At 38.6% G+C, this 20238-nt stretch overlaps 1 protein-coding gene across 3 annotated transcripts in view; it reads left to right on the top strand.

The window, feature by feature from the left end:
• ADAM22 (ADAM metallopeptidase domain 22) overlaps positions 1 to 20238 on the top strand; it is a 129926-nt gene that overhangs the window by 15722 nt on the left and 93966 nt on the right. For all 3 annotated transcript variants that reach the window (XM_041408701.1, XM_041408700.1, XM_041408699.1), the window contains exon 3: positions 485 to 561. In XM_041408701.1, coding sequence (XP_041264635.1) covers positions 485 to 561 — 77 coding nt within the window. The remainder of the gene's footprint in view (positions 1 to 484; positions 562 to 20238) is intronic.

Raw genomic sequence — 20238 nt, 5'->3', positions numbered from 1 at the left:
GCCCATTGCTATCCCCTCGCTGTATGAGAGTCTGTGTGAATGAACAGTTTCTTTCAGGCAGTGTCAGTGAGATTTGTGAGAGTACAGTTTTCTGACCAAGCCAGAAATGTCTCAGCTGTTCTCGCTGGTCTGTGTCCAGAGTCACTATAAGGAACATGTGAGCCAGGGGAGATCTCACTTCCCTTTGCTGGGTTTTGCCCAGGATGGGAATTTGAAGAGGCGTTTCCTATGGCATGGATGGGTTAAGATGGGGGGCTGCTCTGAGTCACAGATTGTGTTGTTGGGAATTCTTGAATAAGTCTCATTGATTCAGAAAACTGATCTTTTATTTATTATCATAGACTGCTTTGTCTGTTTCAATGCAATTTTATTTGGTTAATGACATATTTTTACTTACTGTATATATTTTGTTTCTGCATTCTCAAACTAGTACATAAGGTTTTGCCATGACTAAATAATAATTCCAGTCTTTTCCATATTGCAGTCTACCCACATTGCTCGAGCCAGCTTCCAGGTTGATGCTTTTGGATCATCTTTCATCTTAGATGTGACACTAAACCAGTAAGTAATGACTGTATCTTACACTACATTTGTCCAAGACCTGGTGCCTGTGAAATGGAATTTTCCAGTGGAGTTTTTAGAGGATGTATTATAGCAAAAATACAATGTTCGGGATTGAATTAATTTGTAATAGTGTATTTTAGGTTCTTCTGTTACTTTCTTGAGTAGCTTTGTAGGCTTTGATATTCCTATTGTTACTACTTGGTACCTATTCCAGTATAACTATCCTTTTAGTAGCATAATGTCACTTTGCAGAATCTCAGAATGGTTCAGGTTGAAAGGGACCACAGTGGGTCATCTGGTCCAACCACCCTACCCATGCAGGATTATCCTAGAGCACATGGCACAGGATTGTGTCCAGATGGTTTCTGAATATTTCCAGTGAGGGAGACTCCACAACCTCTCTGGACAATCTGTACCAGTGCTTGGTCACCTGTACACTAAAGAAGTTCTTCCTCATATTCAGGTGGAACTTCCTGTGCATCTTGTCCTATTGCTTGGCAGCCCCAAAAAGAGCCTGGTCCATCCTCTGGGCACCCTGCCTTCAGATTCTTGGAGGCACTGGTGAGGTCCCCTCTGAGTTGTCTCTTGTCGAGGCTGAACTGGCCCAGCTCTCTCAGCTTTTCGATGCTCAGCTCTCTCCTAAGAGAAATGCCCCTGTCCTTTAATCATCTTTGTTGTCTTCTGCTGGACTTGCTTCAGGAGTTCCGCGTCTCTCTTGCTCTCAGGAGCCCAGAACTGAACACATCCCTCCAGGTATGGCCTTGCTTCTGCCAGTTTACTGAAAAGGCAAATTACAAACTTCACACGGAGCATCCCAGGATATTAAAAAGTGGATTTCCCAACAACTGGTAGCTCTGAGCATTTTAATAACCAAGCATAAAGTACCGAAGATACATCAATTGCACAACAGCTAATCCTCAAAAAACAATGAGTACTTGGGAATTAAGTTTCTCCAGATGTGTTTACAGCCTTTTGGAACAGAGAAGCATTGTCAGGGCAGTAGCAATGTGAACTTGAGTCCATGAGGAAAGATTGAATAATAGTAAACTTACAGTGAAATCTGGTGTGTGGCTTTCACTAATGAGTTTTTGAAGTAGTCTTTTAGCACAGCAGTTTTAACATAGGAGTTGCTTTGGTTTTCTGTCCTGAAGTGAAAAGAGAATAAATAATAGAGTAAATAGAAGTGTTTTGTTAAGTAATTCAGCTCCTAATAATTGAACATAATGTTTTGTGGTTTGGTGTAAGAGTTTGCATGCAATTGCTGCAAGTTTTTCTGCTGTAAAGATGAACCATTCAGGTTACAATGACACCCACTCAAATTTGAGGTTCATTTTTTTTCACTTGTAAATAAACTGGAAACAGTGGCAATTTCTTTACATGCACTGACATTAGTTAAAAAGCACATGTGAATCCCTGCTGGTTAGAGACAGTGGAGACTGTGCTGCTGGAAGGAGAAGGCAAGGGGCTGCTTTAGAAGTATGATTTTACAACAACTGTATTTTAAAACAGTTATAGAGGAAGAATTTCCTGCTGAAAAACACCAAATCCTTGACACGGAAATGTTTCTTGGAATAGAAATTTTGTATACATATTTATACCTTACTGAGAGAAGGCTGCACAAACCTCTTTTACTTTGGCAGGTTAATGGTGTGGTCACAGTTAGTTTCTAAAACATCAGTATTGTCCTTACAGTATGAATTTCAGGTCATCTTAAAAAAAGTAAACACACTTACTAATGGTCTATGAAAAGAGAAGTTAAGGCTTTGATTTTGTGAGCTGCAGCTTTGTATGTGTAAGGAAACTTGTAGGTAGATTTTTTGTTTATGCACATAGACACACAAACATATGTTTAGCATTTTATCTGTTTTGAGCTGAGTGCCATTTTATGTGATTCCTTTATTGTCTTGGACGATATTGCACAAGTATGTGTATGGTAAGACTGTCAAAATGCTTTCTTATTATTCTTAAGAGTGCCAAAATCCAACTTAATATTAACTTTTCTTGAAGAGCTTCACTTTTTATAACATAAAAGACATTCTGTCAAAAATTGTGTAAAATGAAAAGAAGAAGACTGCAAAGAAATCAGGATGTTTGGCTGCTATCATGGTATCTAAATCAACTTTTAAACTACCTCTGCAATATAATTTGCAGATATAAAAATAAATGAACAGAGAGCCAGGCATCAAATAAACAGAGGGCTAGGTATACCAGAGCAACATTTAAAATGTATTTTTAATTATCATTCCTGTGAAAAAATGTTTCATTCAGAACGTTGTAAATATTTTTTTTGCAGTTCTTACTCTCCATATTATATTCTGTGAGTATATTTAGACCATAGTAGCTCTACAGTTGAAAAGTAGTTAAATTCTTGTAAGCAGCAAGGTTCAAGATTTTAGTTATCCTCTGAAAAAATATCAGTCTGGTGTTCAAAACTGAACCTCTGCTAATATCTAAAGCCTGCTGAAACAGGCCCCTGTGGTAAAATTAGCTCTTATGTGTAATATACATTTGAGAAATGTAAAAGGAGGTATGGGGAGAAATAATTTAAAATACATAGGTTGTCAGAAAGGAGGGCCACTCCTTGCCTATGTCAGTCTCCTTTCTTGCAGTCTTCACGTTGTTTACAGCTTAGTGTACCTGAATGTACCTGAACATCATCTGTAATTACTATGTCAGTGGTGGTCAGTCACAGTGAAAGTGTTCATTCTCCCATATGGTTCCCCAATTTATGGAAGAAAAAAAGTTCAAAATGAGAGTAGAAAATGGGGAGTAAAAACAATTCTGAAATTAAAATATGCTCCTGACTCCAGATGTTTTTTCACAAATATTTTTTCTTATTTTGCTGCTTTCCATGTGGGTGTTATTTTCTCTATTCTTTTCAAATCCTCATTTTTATCTGTCAGATTCTCTGTTCCCTCTGCTGCATTTGCCTGTGCTGTTTTATATATATTCCTGTTGTGTACCCTATTTTATTTTGGATTCTATTGTCTTTGTGTATTTTCCATCTCTGTTCTTATTCAGTTCTCTAGAGTCACACATTTCTTTGTCATCTTTTCCCATCAGGAATAGTTGTCCGCCTAGCCACCACCATAGGTACTGCACAAATTTCTTGTATTTCTTTAACTGTTTCCTTGTCAGCTTTCTGTACACTCACAGCTGAGGCTGGCAGAAATGTTCAGGTGTCCTACTTTTCTCTCTTCCCCCATTGCCTGGTTTTACCTCTTCACTTTCCTTGCTGCTGTTGATTCGGGGTGTTAGTTGAAGCAACTTTCCTTTCTTCTGCCACCTGCCAGAGCAGTGGTCTGCAACCAAAGGCTCACTGATTTCTGCAGTGAAGCAAGCAGTGAAGATGCAGGAGCTGGGCAGGAAAATAAAGAAGTGGACCTTACATCAACATTTCACACATCAGGAAAACCGAGGCCCAGGTCAGGAACATTCTGCAAGTCCTGGATGCAAGTGAGAGAAAGGAAATGAAAAAAACTTCCAACTGGCATTAAAGTGTGGCAGTTTAACACTGAAATCTGTGTTCTTGCTTATTTTGGATCTCAACCAGCTGTGAATGCACATTTGTTCACATTAAATGCAGATGTAAAATATCCTGAAATATAACCTGCAATGATAATAGAAAGTAATAATAAGCTGTTAAAATTACAGTGTAGTTTCCCTTTTTTTTCTTTCCTTAGTGATGGTGGTATTTTCTCCGTATACATCACCATTCTTTCTCCCTCCCTTTTTCCATAGTTGCCATAGTGTTTCTACAATGAGCTTTTTTCTAAGATACAGTGTTTCTTTTTAACTTTCCTTGCCTGTTCAACTGGCTGTAGCATTTACAAAGGAGCTTTCAGATCAAATCAGCTGTATTTTTAAGAGGTTCAATCCCTTAGGCAGAGGTTAGGGATGCATTAGTGGCTTTGGTGTGTTTATGAGCCCGTTGCCTCGGTATCCGTATGTGTTCTGGGCCGCATCTAATGGAGCTGTTTTCTCTGGCTGTCCTGATTAGTGCTGCCTCCAGCACTGGCAGAGCCAGGGCTGGCCAGCATTCTGCAAGTCCTGGATGCAAGTGAGAGAAAGGAAATGAAAAAAACTTCCAACTGGCATTAAAGTGTGGCAGTTTAACACTGAAATCTGTGTTCTTGCTTATTTTGGATCTCAACCAGCTGTGAATGCACATTTGTTCACATTAAATGCAGATGTAAAATATCCTGAAATATAACCTGCAATGATAATAGAAAGTAGTAATAATAAGCTGTTAAAATTACAGTGTAGTTTCCCTTTTTTTTCTTTCCTTAGTGATGGTGGTATTTTCTCCGTATACATCACCATTCTTTCTCCCTCCCTTTTTCCATAGTTGCCATAGTGTTTCTACAATGAGCTTTTTTCTAAGATACAGTGTTTCTTTTTAACTTTCCTTGCCTGTTCAACTGGCTGTAGCATTTACAAAGGAGCTTTCAGATCAAATCAGCTGTATTTTTAAGAGGTTCAATCCCTTAGGCAGAGGTTAGGGATGCATTAGTGGCTTTGGTGTGTTTATGAGCCCGTTGCCTCGGTATCCGTATGTGTTCTGGGCCGCATCTAATGGAGCTGTTTTCTCTGGCTGTCAAGCAGAGCCAGGGCTGGCACAGGCAGGTGCTGCTCCAGCCTTCCCACCCTCCACAGGTGTCCAGCTCCAGCCACTGACCCCGACCTATGCAGGAGTCCCACAGCAATGAAGTGTGCTTCCTCATTTCCTTGTTTTAATTCCTTCCCCTTAAAGTTTTTAATGTTGTGGTGGCATCTGTGGCTCAGCAAATGGCTGTTTCTTTTTTTCATGCAGAATATTTCTTCTTAAACGTAATCACATGTTGTGGTGGCATCTGTGGCTCAGCAAATGGCTGTTTCTTTTTTCATGCAGAATATTTCTTCTGAAACGTAACCATTTACACTCTGCTCTTGTGTTGTAACTATGTGATTAAACAGCAGAGCTCATCAGGACATGGGACACGCTTCCAAAAGCCTTTGAATCCCTTTTGCTCAGTTGCATCTGTCTTAGAGCACCTGAGCCAGGGCGTGTTTGTTCATGGGTGAAGCAGCTGAGACCTGATGTCATGATGGCCCAAAGGAAGCTGTGGTCGTGGGCTGGCTTTGGAAGGAGCGTGCTGCTGGATGGGTAGTTGGAAAAATTGTAGGTTTTGTGCTGGTCTGGAGGCTGGATGGGCTCTGACATGGGGGGATCATCCCAGGTTCACTTAGTGGAAACCACAATGGGCAAGAAAGATGATGCTGCAGCATCACCCTTTGTGTAAAGGCTGTGGTGTCTCCATCATGGAGACAAGCAGAGAGTGTTTATTGAGTGTGAGTTTGAAATGTGGTCACTTCTGAGGTGCAGGGTGGACACTGAGGAGTTCCTTGGCCTTCAGAAAGCTCCCTGAAGCATCTGACCACCTGTGTGTGACTTGGCTTCTCATGTTATAGCAAGAAGAGCCCTCCCTGATCATGTCCTTTTCTTTGTGAGAGTGAACATGCTGGTAGCCTGGGATCTTCAGGTTTGTGGTGATGGGGAAGTGCTCTGAAGGGTCACAAGCATAAATAAGGATTTCAAGCTTATATTCAGTGCTTCAGGACTGTGCTGTCCTTCCTGGTGGCAGTCAGTCACTAGAATGGAGCAAAACCATCAGCTTCTTTCTCTTCCTGCAACACAAATTTAATTCCTTTAGGAATTAGGTCCATGTTTTAGTGGAAGCTAATCTATACAGAGAGTGAGATATGATCAGAAACTCTGCCACTTCAGGAAGCACACACGTTATCTGTTCCAACTGAGCACCTGCCCATGTCCTGAAGGAGGACCAGCACGCTGTACAAATTGATGGTCATCACGATCAGCTACTTTCGGAAGGCTGCAAGGTTACATATGAGGCAATTTTTAAAAACTCTCAGAAAATATTGATAGATTTTTTGTATATGTCAATCTTAATTTTAATTATTTCTGATCAGTGATACTGCAATGCTCCTGACACCCCAGAAATTGAATTGTTTTGCTTTACCACTGAATGTATTTTGCAGCTACTGCTGAGAAGGATACAGACATTCCTCATGCCTTGTGGAGAATGTTTATTAGGAATGTCTTTTAACTAGGGTTTTGCAGACCTTACAGGATCAGATTGTAAACTTCATCAAAAAATTCTGAAAAGAGAAGCAAAAGAAAAGGCATCTTGACAGACAAATGTCAGCTTTTTCATGAGACAAACTGCTGAAACTTTGCCTGTAATTTCTCTTGGCAAATGGTCTCCAACACTAATATCAATGTGTCATGTAAGCTGTAAATGAAAAACATATTCCTAAATTTGCTCTAAATTGTAAACATTTGGCTCTATGGAATTCGAATGGATTAATTTCCCCAAGTGGTTTAAAAAATGCAGTTGCACTGTTTGTAACTTCTGTGGTTTTTGGTGAGTTGTTCTCCTGTGCTGCCCTGTGAGTCTCGTGCTTCTCCTGGACACTTGCAGGAGGAGGGAGAGAACCCACCTGCCTTTGCTCCTCCAAAAGTGCTCTGTGCTTTCTGGCCCCTGTCACTGTTGTGGTGATGCCTGGTAACTGTTTGGGTAACTGTGTGGTGAGTGATGGTCAGATCAAACCTGATGGTGAGATCAAAGCTCAGGAGCTCTTCCTCTGAGCCCTTTTGGGCCTCCCTATGGTCCAACTCAATGCCTTATTTGTTACTTTAGTGAATGTCTTGGCTGCACAGTCCTGGTTTTTCTCACTAATGGCTACAATTTACTGGGGTCAAAGGAATTCAAGCTATGTTCACTTTTCTTGTTCATGCTGTGTTCAGGCTATGGAGCCCACTTGGATATGATCATATTTTAGTAATCGATTCTTACTTAAAATAATGTCCTTTTTACCATATGAGAGGGTTCTGAAACTTTAATTGTATTATTTATTATGAATTTATGTGTAGCATGATATAGACTGGGTTCAGGTCTTCTGAATGAGGTACTGAATTGTGTTCTGTACTATCTTTAAATTATTTATTAAGTAATGTTTATCATGTGCTCTGTGATCAGGACCCCCAGCTGACCCAACAGGACTGTTTTTCTCAGCCCTCTTTTGATGATCCCACTCTATGATGGAAAAGCTACTATGGTCATAAGTGCAAAGTTATGCAGACTTGAGAAACACTTTCTTGCTGATACTGTTGCTTAATTTGGAATGTTGATTCTGTTGTCTGGAAGGCAATTCTGTTTGTTCCTAACACATATTTTGTACAAACTGTTTTGAATTACTTATTTTCTTTATGCTTAATGAAAAATGTTGATTCTGCAGAGATTTCTGACAACTGATTCTGTTTGGACTGAAAGACAAAGAAGGGTAAGGCAAAAATTGAGGGTTTTACTAGTGTATCACTAAACATCCTGAGACTGGGGAAGTTGCCTGGGGTTATGCATTTAGACCTGGTTGTAGCATCATCACTCAGGGTTCCTGCCTTTTGAGCTTGTTTGCTCATTTGTTTGTTTGTTTGTTTTTAAAGTTTTGTGTTTAAGAAGTGTGGGACTTAGGAATTTGTCAAAATATAAGTTGTTTTGATTGCTAATTATCCTAATTGATAAACATTTGAACCATAGTTTCAGTCTGAAAAGCTCTGTAAGCATGCGGTTCTCCCCCCACCTCAGTATGTATAGCGTATCAGTTCTTTTTGTTATATTCAAAGTTTGACCTCCTGGATCTCTGACAAAATGGCACCTTTTAAGACTTTTAATAATTTCTTTGCCTTTTGGATGACCTCCTCAGTGTATCAGTATCCTTTGCTGAATTGTACATTCACTCATGCCTTTTGTCTGTGTCATGTATAAAGGTAGAAGAGCTTTCACAGTTCTTATTGAAATCCTTCTTTCCATTGTTCCCAAAATTTGCCTGGGACTTAATATTTAAATTTTTTTAAACTTCTTTTTTCTCACTGTAGAGTTGACTATTTAGTAAATATGAACAATGTTCTTTAGTCTTATTGTGTAATCACTATTACTTTTGGATTTGTAATCCCATGCGAAAAAAATCCCTGGATAATTTGGACAAGAATAATTTTCAATAAGCCTATGTCAATTATCTGTAAGTTTATTGCCTTCCTTCAGTTTGTTTTGTACACAGTTCTATTATGCATAAAACATCTCTTGAAAGGGTAAATTGCTTTTGATAACTCAATTACTTTTTAATATTAGAATCTAGTTTTAGGTAATGGGTAACAATTTCTTACCCCTTATTTCTGTATTATTGTCAATAGATTTGTTGATTTAGTACAAGCTACTGGTAAACACCATTGAAATCAGCACAGGTTTGCTGCTGACTTCAGTTGGATATGAAAAGTTAAAATGATGTCTGTGAAATTTCAGTAAGTGCTTTATTAGCATCCTGGTTAAAGTGAAAACAAAAGGCAATTTGTCTAATTTACCTGTTATTTCCAAGTGTGTCACTGTGCATCCCCTCAGAAGATACGTGCCATACCCATTAAAAAATTTTACGGAAAGCCATTCCTTTGATTTCCCCTCAATGGGTGTGACAAAGAGCATTTTACTGTGTTTAGGCAATTGCATTTACTGGAATCAATGTTTGTTGGTTTATAGTGATTAAAACATATGGAATTATCAGCATTAAGTAAATTGCCTTTCCACAGTCTGAATTTTTCTGACACAAAAATAATTATAGAGAATGTATTAGTGTATATTTGTGAGTGTGTGTTTGTGTAGGGCAAAAAGAGATTAATTATCCTGAAGAGCTATTATCATTCTATTAGCATAATGTTTTTCTTTCTTGATGATATACCTTAGATTACCAGGTCATTTAGGAGAAATGTATTTCACACACACATATACAGAGATACCTCATACATACAGATCAGTCATACATCAGTGCTATATTTAGTGTGTTTTAAGTAAAATGGCTCAAACTAGGGAAAGAATCAAATAATGTTTTAGCACCTATGAATTTATCTTCAGGTATCTCCAAGGGACTGTAACTTTAACAGTCAAATAACCTTTAGCCATTGTGAGAGATTTTACAAGAAAAATTGTATTTTTGATTTAGCCTGTGAAAGGGGCTATGATAGTCAAAGTGTAATTTCTGGATTTACTGTTCCTCTGAAATGGAATTATGTCTTTGTATGCTAGTATCAGTTTAAGCACCAGGGTTTTTACTTGAATGTATGATTTGTATTTAGATTTCTGCCAAATCCATAAATAACACAAAACAAACCCTTGACCTTTCCAACTATTTAATTGGTTATGATTTAACAGCTAGAATACAATTCAGGTTTACAGAAGCAAGTGGCAGCCGTAGCCAAGTTGGTCTAATAGGAGCAATTATTTTTTCTTACTTGCTTCCTGCCACTTAGATTGTCAGACCACCATGGCTACACCCCTACTACGGCCCTGTGAATTGGTACTTATAAATAGTAGGCAGAGTAAAACACAGGAGGAGGGTAGTAAGGAGGAAAATGCATGAAGTGGAATGTGAATAGATGTGAATAGCAGGTACTTTCTCTACTATCATTTATAGGGCATGTCTTCCCTGAGTCAGCAGCCTTCCTGCTGATAGAATTTCCTTCATATGCCTCTTCTGGTGTTGCCCAGCCACTCTGCCCTGTTTTTTACTTTCTCCTTGAGAACTACTTTGGCATCATGATCTTCTGTAAAAATGACACTTACAGAAGAGGAGGAAGTGCTGAAGGACTTTTAGCTTGGGGCTTAAATACTTTCCTCAGCTAAGCAGTGAAATGAATTGAAATTTACTTTTCTAGACAAGGAGTCAAGGGATGCATGGAGCTAGGGATGAAGATATGAAGAATGAAAATAGTCAAAATGATTGCACTTTCTGCTGGGGAATTGGAGAACCTAATGGATGTCTGGAAAAATCACCAGCATACAAACTCTTGGTCTTTAATTCTGTAAGATTATATGAGGAATAGGTTATTCAGCCGTTTTCTATTCAGGATAGTGTTTTTTCCTAAATGTGTTTTTAATCCAGAACCTGAATCAACAGGTGGTATTAAAACAATGTATTGTTAACATATGGAACATCTTAGCTAGCAAATAACAGTGCTCAGCTTGCACACACAAACTCTGCTGTACTAAGCATTGGACTAGTTTGCTTTCTTTGCAATATCTGTTACAGATGAAAGGTGCATCTTTGAAGCCCACAGTTATTTCTTTCTGTGGTTGTGTGAAATTTATGAAGCATTTTTTAATGTGTTTTGCTCGTAAGATGCAAGATGGGTGTGCCCATGTTTGCTCACTCAATGGCTGGAACAGGCTTCTTCTGCCAGATGTTCTGCATGGCGTGGTCTTTAATGTAATTGTTTGCATTTGGCTGGGACCTGCTAGTGGTAAAACTGCATTTGCAGACAATTGTGTCGCCTTAGTGCAGAAAGAGTTTCCTTGAGGAAAACCACAAACAAATCAAATTCTGCACTTTGGTTTGAAATGCTTCGTGCACAGTGCTGCAATTTTCTCCTTGCCTGTATGAGAAGCAGCAGGTAATAACCCCTCTACGTGGGTAGACTGCTTTCCTCTTCCAAAACATGCACAAAAATCAGGTTTTCAAACCCCAAAGCACCAATTATCAAATGCAAATCTGGCAGGAAATATTGATCCTACTCATTGCCCTGCTTCCCAGGGGTGCTGTGGCCAAAGAAGCCAGAAGCTCCGCTCACCCACTGGGGCTGTGTCCTGTCCCACTGGTACCACTGCTCCCAGCAGCTTGCTGGGCTGAGTCAGGGCCATGGCCTTTTGTCACAGGCTTTTCACCCTGGAGGATGCATTGGAATTATAGATTGACTTGTGGTAAACAAATATTCTACTGGTAAATCTCTTATTTCTTCAGTATGACCAAAAGCTGCTCTGTTGACGTACTGTAGATGAGGATTTTCTACTCTCACAATTCAAACCCCTGGAGTCTTGATACTTTGCAGGCCTTTGAACTTAACAGTTTGTGATTCATTGCTATTGTGATTCTTCTGTAAGGGCCCATCTATTTCTCTGTTTTTTCAATTATATTAAACTCAAATTTTCCTTTTAAATAATTTTCTGATTTGAACAGAATTCACTACGTCTCTAAAATTCTTCAAATATCTGGTTGCCTCCTCTTTGGTTTTAGTTCTTTATTGCCCAAGCTGTATGATGAAATAGTAGTAGATGAATAAAGCAGTGAGAGTTACCCTACTTGTACACCTTATCAAAAGAACTGTGTTTTAGCTTTTCTCTTTCTTTTCAAGTGTTTTAGTGAAGGATTATGGAATCTGCTTTTATGAAATAAAAATAAATTAGTGTAAGCCAAAAACAATCCCTTTATCAATTGACTGAAGTACTGGTTATATGATAATAGCTCTCTTTCTTTAAAAAAAAAATGACAAAACAATGTTAAAAGTTCTTTATTGCCCAAGCTGTATGATGAAATAGTAGTAGATGAATAAAGCAGTGAGGGTTACCCTACTGGTACACCTTATCAAAAGAACTGTGTTTTAGCTTTTCTCTTTCTTTTCAAGTGTTTTAGTGAAGGATTATGGAATCTGCTTTTATGAAATAAAAATAAATTAGTGTAAGCCAAAAACAATCCCTTTATCAATTGACTGAAGTACTGGTTATATGATAATAGCTCTCTTTCTTTAAAAAAATGACAAAACAATGTTAAAGGAGTATTTATCTTTTGTCCTTTTTCTGTTCCATTTACTTTATTTCTAGCATCCCAAAGGAAATAAAATGCTGTCATCTAGTGTGATATACAGTGGGATGATGAAGAAGAATCATCTTGTATTTTTATTAAAGATGACCTACAAAGACATATTTCTTCTAAATTGGGCTTCTGCCCTTTTTTGAGATCTAAAAGGTCATTTGAAAAGAAAAACAATATTTCTCTTGATCTTCACTTCTTGCTCCAGAGAAACAGACCCATGTAAAATCTAGCTTTTATACTGGTTGAATTTATTTTTACCCAATATTGTTTACCTCATTTCAAATCTCCTTGTTTCTGCTGAAGAATCTAGTGGGAAGGGTATAAACATACAGGAAGAATAGCAAACATGTGGGCTGTACCCACCTCCCAAAGTAAAACCCCTCCTGATGGCTGGCCTAAATATCAAAGATGAAATTTGCTTCAAAAGAACAACATTAAAGCATTCATGTCCAAAGGGCATGACAGATTTTTGGCTCTTGGTTGCCTTTTATCGGGTATATCATAGTGAGAATTCTGAGACTAAATCATGGTAGAGATAACTACATATCTCATCTTAAAGATTTTCTCACTACAAAGCAGTTCAGTTAGAGCAAAACTGTGCATTTTCTGACTGTAAGTGTGGTAATTCCTTGTGGCAGCTATTCAGCCTTCCTTTCACAGGGACAGCCTTGGTGGCGACAGTAAAATTACAATTGCCTCACTGCTTATTATTGCTCTTGTAATGAATCATGCTTTCCATTTGGCTTGTCAAATTTAGATAGTATTCAATGACGTTTTGATGAGGGAAAGGAGGAAAAATGGGCTTGATGTAAGATTTCTGTAATAGAATGATGCATGTTTTAAGAGCAAAGAAGTAAGGAAATTCTGAGGTAGCTCCACTTCCTAAAGGGACAGCTATATCTACATATCACTGAAGGGATAAAAAGCTTTTTGTTTTGTAGCCATATGTTTTTAGCATCACCTCTGTTTTTGCTTAATTATAAAAGCAAGGGAATTCTCCCAATGACTCGAGAGACAGTAATCTATCCAAAGGCATCAGATTATCAATGCATTTCTGCCTATGTCAGGTGGCCAATTTGATGACAGAGGAAACTTCCTAGAAATTAATCAAGGAATAAATTTAGTATATTGTACTTCACTCCAGAAAGCTGCTCCTCAGTAAGTGGCAATAACGAAATGTGAAGCTGCAGAGAAACAGCGAGATCAAACTGAATATGATACTGTAACAAAGCTGCCAAGTCCAGCTAAAGAGATTAATATAAATACAATTCCAGTGTTAATGAAAAATGATGACTGGAACTTTTAATTTATATGTGCATAGCCTTTGCTTTGGTACAGAGTTAGATGGTTTCTTTTGTCTTTTTCTTTTTGGAAGAGTAGTTAAATCTTGCATTACAATGTATTTTCTGAGCTTGCTTGCTGATCTTTAGCCTCTACTTATCATACTTTGGTCTTCTTTTCTTTTTTGCTATAAGAGGATGTATTTTTCTTTGGTGGTTTGCCAGAATATCACTGCTAATGGATTTCTGGTGTGCTAGAATTTTTGCAATAGCCAGATAGAATTATATTCCAATGGCCTGTAAATATGTAATGTACTGCCACTTGAATTAGGCAGCTATGCTGTAATCATAATTTGCTTTCCCCTTTGCCTGTCTCTTAGCTAGACTACGGGAATTCAAGAGGTGCAATTCATCACTTATGGAATGTGTTTGTTTCCACATTCGGTGGTAGGAGTGGTACAATTTTGCAGCTGGGAATCTCAAAGACTAGGAGCTGATACTTCTGAATTTCTGCCTTTCCCTTGGGGACGAGGTTCTTGCATGTGTTTTTAGGGATTTTGAGTTGTGAAGGTCATCTGAGTTCACCTCAATCCTCATTCTGCTCGGTCTGGATGGCAGAAATGCAGCATTTTAGGCCTAAGTGTACACGTTTCCTGTCCAATGCCACTTCTGCCCTTTAATCCAGATTTCACTGACATCCTGTTGCATTTCTTCCCAAATGGCCTATTGAATTGAATTTTTTTTTTTTTTGCAAACTTACTCTTATTTCCAGACGAGCTCATTGTTGAAATATAGTAATAAGTGTTAGACAGTTAATGTTTGAAAAGTTTATTTTCCTGCTTCTGTAAAATCTCATATAAATATCCACTAAAACATGGTTTTCATGTAAGTACTAACAAGGGAGAAAACTTCACTGAATATCCCCTTAAGCTGCCATCTAAGTTAAATTTCAGGGATAAAGAGCACTTGCTGCTTCTGTTGACTTTTTGGACTTTGTACAGAAAATTATCCTCAATCAAAGAGAAAAAGAAAAATTTAGATAGCCTCTATCTATCTATCTTGGAATTGTTGTGATAGCCTTTATGCTGGTGCATGGTGTAATGCCCATGGATTGCACCAGTACAGTTCCACTATTAGCTAATGGTAGAATTCAGTTGGAATGGATAGAAGTTGTCAGAAAGTCCAAAGAAGCATCTATTATTTGACTTTTCTTCACAAAAGGCTCTTCACAATTCACAATGGTGAATTGTATCATTATCTGTAGTAACTTCCTCTGTGCTTTGTTTCAGTAAATCTGTGCACACACACACATACGCTCACACACACATATATGGGTGCATATACACGGAAACACAGAGGGGTGTTTCTGCCCTCCTTCCCTCTCCCCACAGGTGGGAATGCATTTAAGATTTTAAGTAATTCATACGTGGCTCCTGTTCCTAATAGCAGCATAGAAAGGCTGATACTTACAATAGAATTGTCTAGACATTGTCTGAGTGTGCAGACAGTAGGGCGAGGTAGGTAATGCAAATTCTGGGCTTGGCCTCTCATATGGGAGATGAACTTGAACACCTACCTCCTAGTGGGATTCTTTCAAATTTTCTGCTTTCCATTTCTGTTCCACTCCCCACCAGATTGAACAAGAGGCACTTTGGCACTTTGTCACTTCGGAGGAGTGAGATCTTTATAACTTTTGTTGCTTCTACAGATAAATTCTAAAGGGAATTTTTAAAATTAAATAGTCTGCTTTTATTTTGGTTTCAGTTTTTGCACCTTGATAATCATGCAGACAATTCTTGAGAGAAACTCCTTTTTTGCTAAATAAACATGAGAAAAACAAGGCTATTATTGCTTGGTCCTTGCAAAGCCTGTCACAAGAAAGGGAGAAAGGGTTTGCCCTTGTCTTTAAGTACAATAGTTCAGCACAATATGATTGAAATTTATTTTCAATTCTTTTGCACCTCTTTCTGTTATGAAGAAATTAAATCAGCAACATGCTGACACTTTACTGTGCCAGCAAGAATAGGAAAAGTGTTCAAGCTGAAATTCAGCAAGGAAAAGATGTGGGCATTTTGAATATTTTTGTTGTATGGAAAGCAGCCTTAAACTGTTTTCAGAATTGTTTGCAGGTCAGTATAAATCACTGAGGATGTAATCCCTTCACCCAGTGTTGCTGATGGCATAAACTCCTTCCTACACACAGAGGGAGCAGGAAGACCTCCATGGTGCTGTCTAATTGACAGTGTAGGTCTTAGAGGAATGGCTGGGGAATGAACAAATCATGAGTTGTTCTCTGTACTGTTGGCCCACTACTACTTCAATATTTCTAATCTGTGTGATATTCAAACAAAAATACACCAAAAGATGTTTTAATACTCTTGTTTCAGCTGTGTCACCCAGCAGAAAAAGAGAATGACAGTGGAACAGCACAAGGGCTATAGAAAACTGTCATGCTCCTGCACTTGAACAACTGCTGCATTTCAGTTTAGCTTTATCCAAATCTACTGGCTGGTTTTCAGTTATGCATTTTATATTATCTCTATTTAGACTTGTGTATAACATAAAATAATGTTATATGTCAAATTTTGCTGTTGGGTGAACATTAATAGTTCTGGTTGACTTCAGCAGGAGCTGCAAGCAAACATCCTAATAAAAGAACTTTGCCTTAGACCTAAATCATCTTTTGAAGCATTGCATATTCCAGGAATGTGCATCTCCCTGCTTTCAAAGTACAGAAGTTACAGGAATTATTAACAAGTCTCTTTCACTTGACCTTGGAAAGCCAAACAGAAGGAGCTAAATACTGTATGGGTATAAGAGGTCAATGTTTGAGCACCTTTGAGATCCCAGGCCCTGAAATCCACTGCCACCTTACCAAAGCATTTAGGATTTTGTAAGTCTATGTGGACAGTTAACACCCTAACCAGAACACAGTGGTCTTAAACACCAGCTGTCTGTAGAAACCGCTATAGATCTGCTTACTGGGACACTGTAAGTCCTTGTATAGTTTTTAGCTGTATTTTTATTGTTATTGTATTGTAACTATGCAGTCAGGTTTTCCCTGGGGTTTCTGAATGTAGCTAACAACCTCTGCTGTGGCTTATTGTTGTCACTTAAGGGAAGAGACAGAGACCAGAATGTGGGAGGCACCTCACCACTGTCAGCAGTGAAGCTGGCAGAGGAGCATTTTAGAAATCAAGAATCCTTTCCCCTCCACTTAGACCATATGGCAACCCACATTTTCCAGTTCATTACAAAGGAACCATAAGATAAAGGAATTTAAATTGCCAGTGAAAGACTGAGCCAGAGCTAGGAATAATCAATATAAAGAGAAACCACCTGGAGAAGTTAAAAGGCTGAAGCTGTGTTAGGTATTTTGCAGCATATTCTGATGGTATTTTTATGCTGTTTTAAATGGCTAAAGCAGGATTGCCTACTTGCTTGTAAACTGGGGACACAGCTGTCAGTAAACTGGAGCTGGAGTAGGAAACATTTCTGTGTTTCTACAAGTTTCTTCATTAACGGGAAGGAGAATTCCCAGTGCCTGATGTGGAACTTGGACCGCGTTTGCCATCCTGACTGGGGGACCGGAGTTGTTGGCTGCAGAATTTGCCTTTCGGGCACCATGGCTGTTGAGCATGTGTACCAAATCAAAAGCTTTTCAACTACCCAGTCTTTAGAGTGTCTACCTGGGATGTGAGGAACCTGATTTGAGGTTTTTTTCAGCAAATCAGCCCAAGTAGGGATTTTTAAAACAGGTCTGTTATCTGTCTTGTTTACTTAGGTGTCTGTTACTGTGTGAGAATTGACACTGGATAGATGCTGAACTGAGATAGAGAAATGCTTCAGGAATCTTTGGTAGCTGTTTAATGATTAAGCTGATGTTAGCATCAGTCTGAAGAACAACAAGAATTTTGTGCTTTAGTGACTAACAGAGGGTGTGAACAGATAAACTCCTGTTTATGTTTTTTCTTGTTTTGCTTTTCCTTACAGATACAAGACCTATGCCTTGAAATAATTGTTTTTATTCAAACTGTGACCCTGTTTTGTAACTTGCAAATATATGGTAATATTCCCATAATAAATGAGTAATGAGATTATGTTAATATAATAAAGCCAGGGCTGGCTTTAGTGGTGTACATGAAGTTCAAGATTGAGTAGTCCTGTCTAGTCCCCTTTGTATAAAGGTAGTTTTCTACCTTAGAACAAACTTAATGTCTTTGGGGTTATTAAAGTTTTTAACTGCAATGCATTTTATAAAAGCTTTTTTACAATTAAATTTTTTAAAATAAAAAATATGTTAAACACAAAATACAGATTAAAAAACAGCATTAAAATAATACCAACACCCCCAAAGTCTCAAGCTGAATGCCTGATAAGAAATTGGGAGAGGTGTAACAACTTTTGGAAAATGTCATGATGTGCCAAAATATCATAGTTTTTGATCTCTTTCAGCATCAGTGCACCTGTGCTACAGAGAAGGCAGCTGGTGCTGCCTTGTTGATACTGTCATCTGCCTTCTCACTCTGGTATTGCTAGATCTCAAAAAGTTCAGAAAATGGCTGATTGCTTTTTCTGGCCTTGTTGCAACTTGGTGCAAGCATTAACTTGTCATCACTATTGCATTTTTCATTGCATCCTTTCTATATGTGTGTTGCTCCCATTGATTGAATTAGTCATTTGGTATGATATTATTTTTTTTTTTTTTTAGAGAGAGACAATGCATACATATTACTCTCCTGGTCACACTGAGTCTGGCTGTTTTTTGTTAACCTAGGCACTGTTTTCTGCTTGTCAACAGTCAACAGTTTGCGACATTTTGAACTGTACAGCTGGAGAAGCATTAATTTTCAGTGTCATACTGGTGCATTCTTCGTGATAAATTTTTCTTCTTCTCCATGATACTGAATGTGAAGGGTCTGTGGAGTTAGACACTTTACAACTGCTGTGAGAATATTTGATGCAGGAAAGGATACCCTTTATCAAGTGCCCCTTTGAACTCTTCCAGTGTGAGTGCTGCAGTTACTTGGCTTGACATCAAGAGCAGCATGACATTGCTCTTGCAGTCCCACAAGTGACTTTTTACAGCAGTCCCTCTCCTCCTCCTCCTTCCCTTGGGACTTTGCCTGACTCTCTTCTTAGCTTGCGTGCTGGATTGTCTCTTCTCACATATGGTTATTTCTGCTAAGGACATCAGGTCCAGGACATTTGTGTCCCTTAGCTTTATTCCACATTAATTTCAAATTGCGTTTGTACTTGGAAAGAATGGACTGTCTCCGTGCTGGAGACAAGGAGCTAAGTAATCAAAGGAGTTTTTCATCTTGCCTTCAATGTTTGCTTAAAGTTTTAATGTGATTCTCTTAATTTTTAAATTTTCAGGTACCGTGTGTTATCTGCTGAACTATGGGGCTATTGTGCTCTGTATGGATCTTAGTCCTGTACCAATTCTGCCAAAATACTGCAGAGCATATTTCTGGGTTCAAAAAGGGGAGATTTCATGGTGGCAATACAGGCATATTTATACACAAACATTGTTTTTTCTGTTCTGTTTTCTCCTTAGCTACTGTTATGTTTAGAAGCCTCATGGTGTTTTCACTGCATGCTCAGTACTTCTTCTATCCCTCATAATTTGGGGGGGTTGCCTCTATAACAAGGGGTTACTTATAAAACCAATTGCCTATTACTGCAAGGCAACAGTCTCCATGCTTGTAAACTTGTGTAAGGAAAGGACTCTCTAAGACTCTCCTCAGTGCATAAATATCAAGTCATTTTCTTAGCAGCAGCCCCAGTGCTCTCATCCTCACTACCTCTCTTCAGTTGTCCCAAGATGTGTGTCAGGAGCTTGATGGTGATGGTGGGGTTTTTTTCCTCTGGAGTCTTGGGTTCATTTGGGGCTATTTTTATGTGGTTTTAAACTGTTAGAACACTCTTGTTATCCACAGGCTTTTTTATACAGTGATAGCTTTGTTTTCTTGTACCTTTGTCATGTACATTATTGCCCATACAGGTTTCCAACTATTACCTATACTTAATATAGGAATACATATCACATGATGAAATATGAGGTATGTGGACAACCTGCTATATCTTAAACAAGGCAGCCCATCCTGCCTGCCGCACCCTCTCACCTTTTCTCCTTTTTCTCCTTTCTTTGGGAGAAAACATTCACAAACACCATTTAATGTAGTGTATACGATCAGTATGCAGCTAAACTCCAGAGAAACGTTTGGACTCAAATCAACATATGTATGTTTCTCTTGCAGTGTGGAACAGTCTTCTAGTTCTGACGTGTACATAGTTTTTATGAGGAATGCTCTTTTCCTATTGTGGAGCTCAGTGCTGCTACTTTTACAAACAGAAGATTATTAAGTACTTCCAGGCCTGTAGTATTTTGGATTTCAATTTACAAGTGAAAAAGAGAGTCAGGATCGTTGTTGATCTTTGATTGGTCTCAGATACTTCTAATTGCTTCCTGATGCCCCAGAATGTTCATATTCTGGTCCCACTTATGTTTTTTTTTTGTCTCAAGTGTCTGAGGAAGGATTGGTGTTTGCCCCAGGTCGCTGTTTGCATAGTGTACAAGTGTGTGCAAGAGCTTCAGTGTTTGAGCTGCCTTGGTAGCCCACCCATCCTGTGTGTCTAGTGGTTGTGTGCAGCTGCAGGGAGAGGTGATCCAGTAGCCAGAAACAGCCCTGGGGGT

This window comes from Onychostruthus taczanowskii, unplaced genomic scaffold, assembly GCF_017590055.1.
Source record: "Onychostruthus taczanowskii isolate IOZ18803 unplaced genomic scaffold, ASM1759005v1 scaffold3, whole genome shotgun sequence".
In the NCBI taxonomy this organism is placed as follows: domain Eukaryota; kingdom Metazoa; phylum Chordata; class Aves; order Passeriformes; family Passeridae; genus Onychostruthus; species Onychostruthus taczanowskii.
This window is presented reverse-complemented; position numbering and strand designations above follow the sequence as displayed.